Raw genomic sequence first — 233 nt, 5'->3', positions numbered from 1 at the left:
GACCTCTCTGCTGCTGGCCCATCCACACCCTGCTCCCTCCCTGTGCACCAGGAACATCCCTGCGGGAGGCTGGAAGCTACCTGATGCCTGCTGTGGCTGTGGGCATGCTGGCTGGAGGGGTGCAGAAGGAGGTGACCCTGGTGAATGCCCTGCTGCTGGCCCAGGAGGCTGGGCTGAAGGTGCGTGGACACCCTGGGATCCACACCTCAGCCCGGCACACACAGACCCTGTCC

General features: G+C 65.7%; 1 protein-coding gene across 1 annotated transcript in view; it reads left to right on the top strand.

The window, feature by feature from the left end:
• Positions 1-233, top strand: part of PHGDH (phosphoglycerate dehydrogenase) — a gene marked incomplete at its 5' end in the record, with an annotated part of 2,863 nt that overhangs the window by 1,854 nt on the left and 776 nt on the right. The window contains 1 exon segment of the mRNA XM_010024053.1: positions 52-186. Coding sequence (XP_010022355.1) covers positions 52-186 — 135 coding nt within the window.

Source organism: Nestor notabilis, unplaced genomic scaffold, assembly GCF_000696875.1.
Source record: "Nestor notabilis isolate BGI_N333 unplaced genomic scaffold, ASM69687v1 scaffold14221, whole genome shotgun sequence".
In the NCBI taxonomy this organism is placed as follows: Eukaryota; Metazoa; Chordata; class Aves; order Psittaciformes; family Psittacidae; genus Nestor; species Nestor notabilis.
Note: the sequence above shows the minus strand (reverse complement) of the source record. Positions and strands in the feature narration are given on the sequence as shown.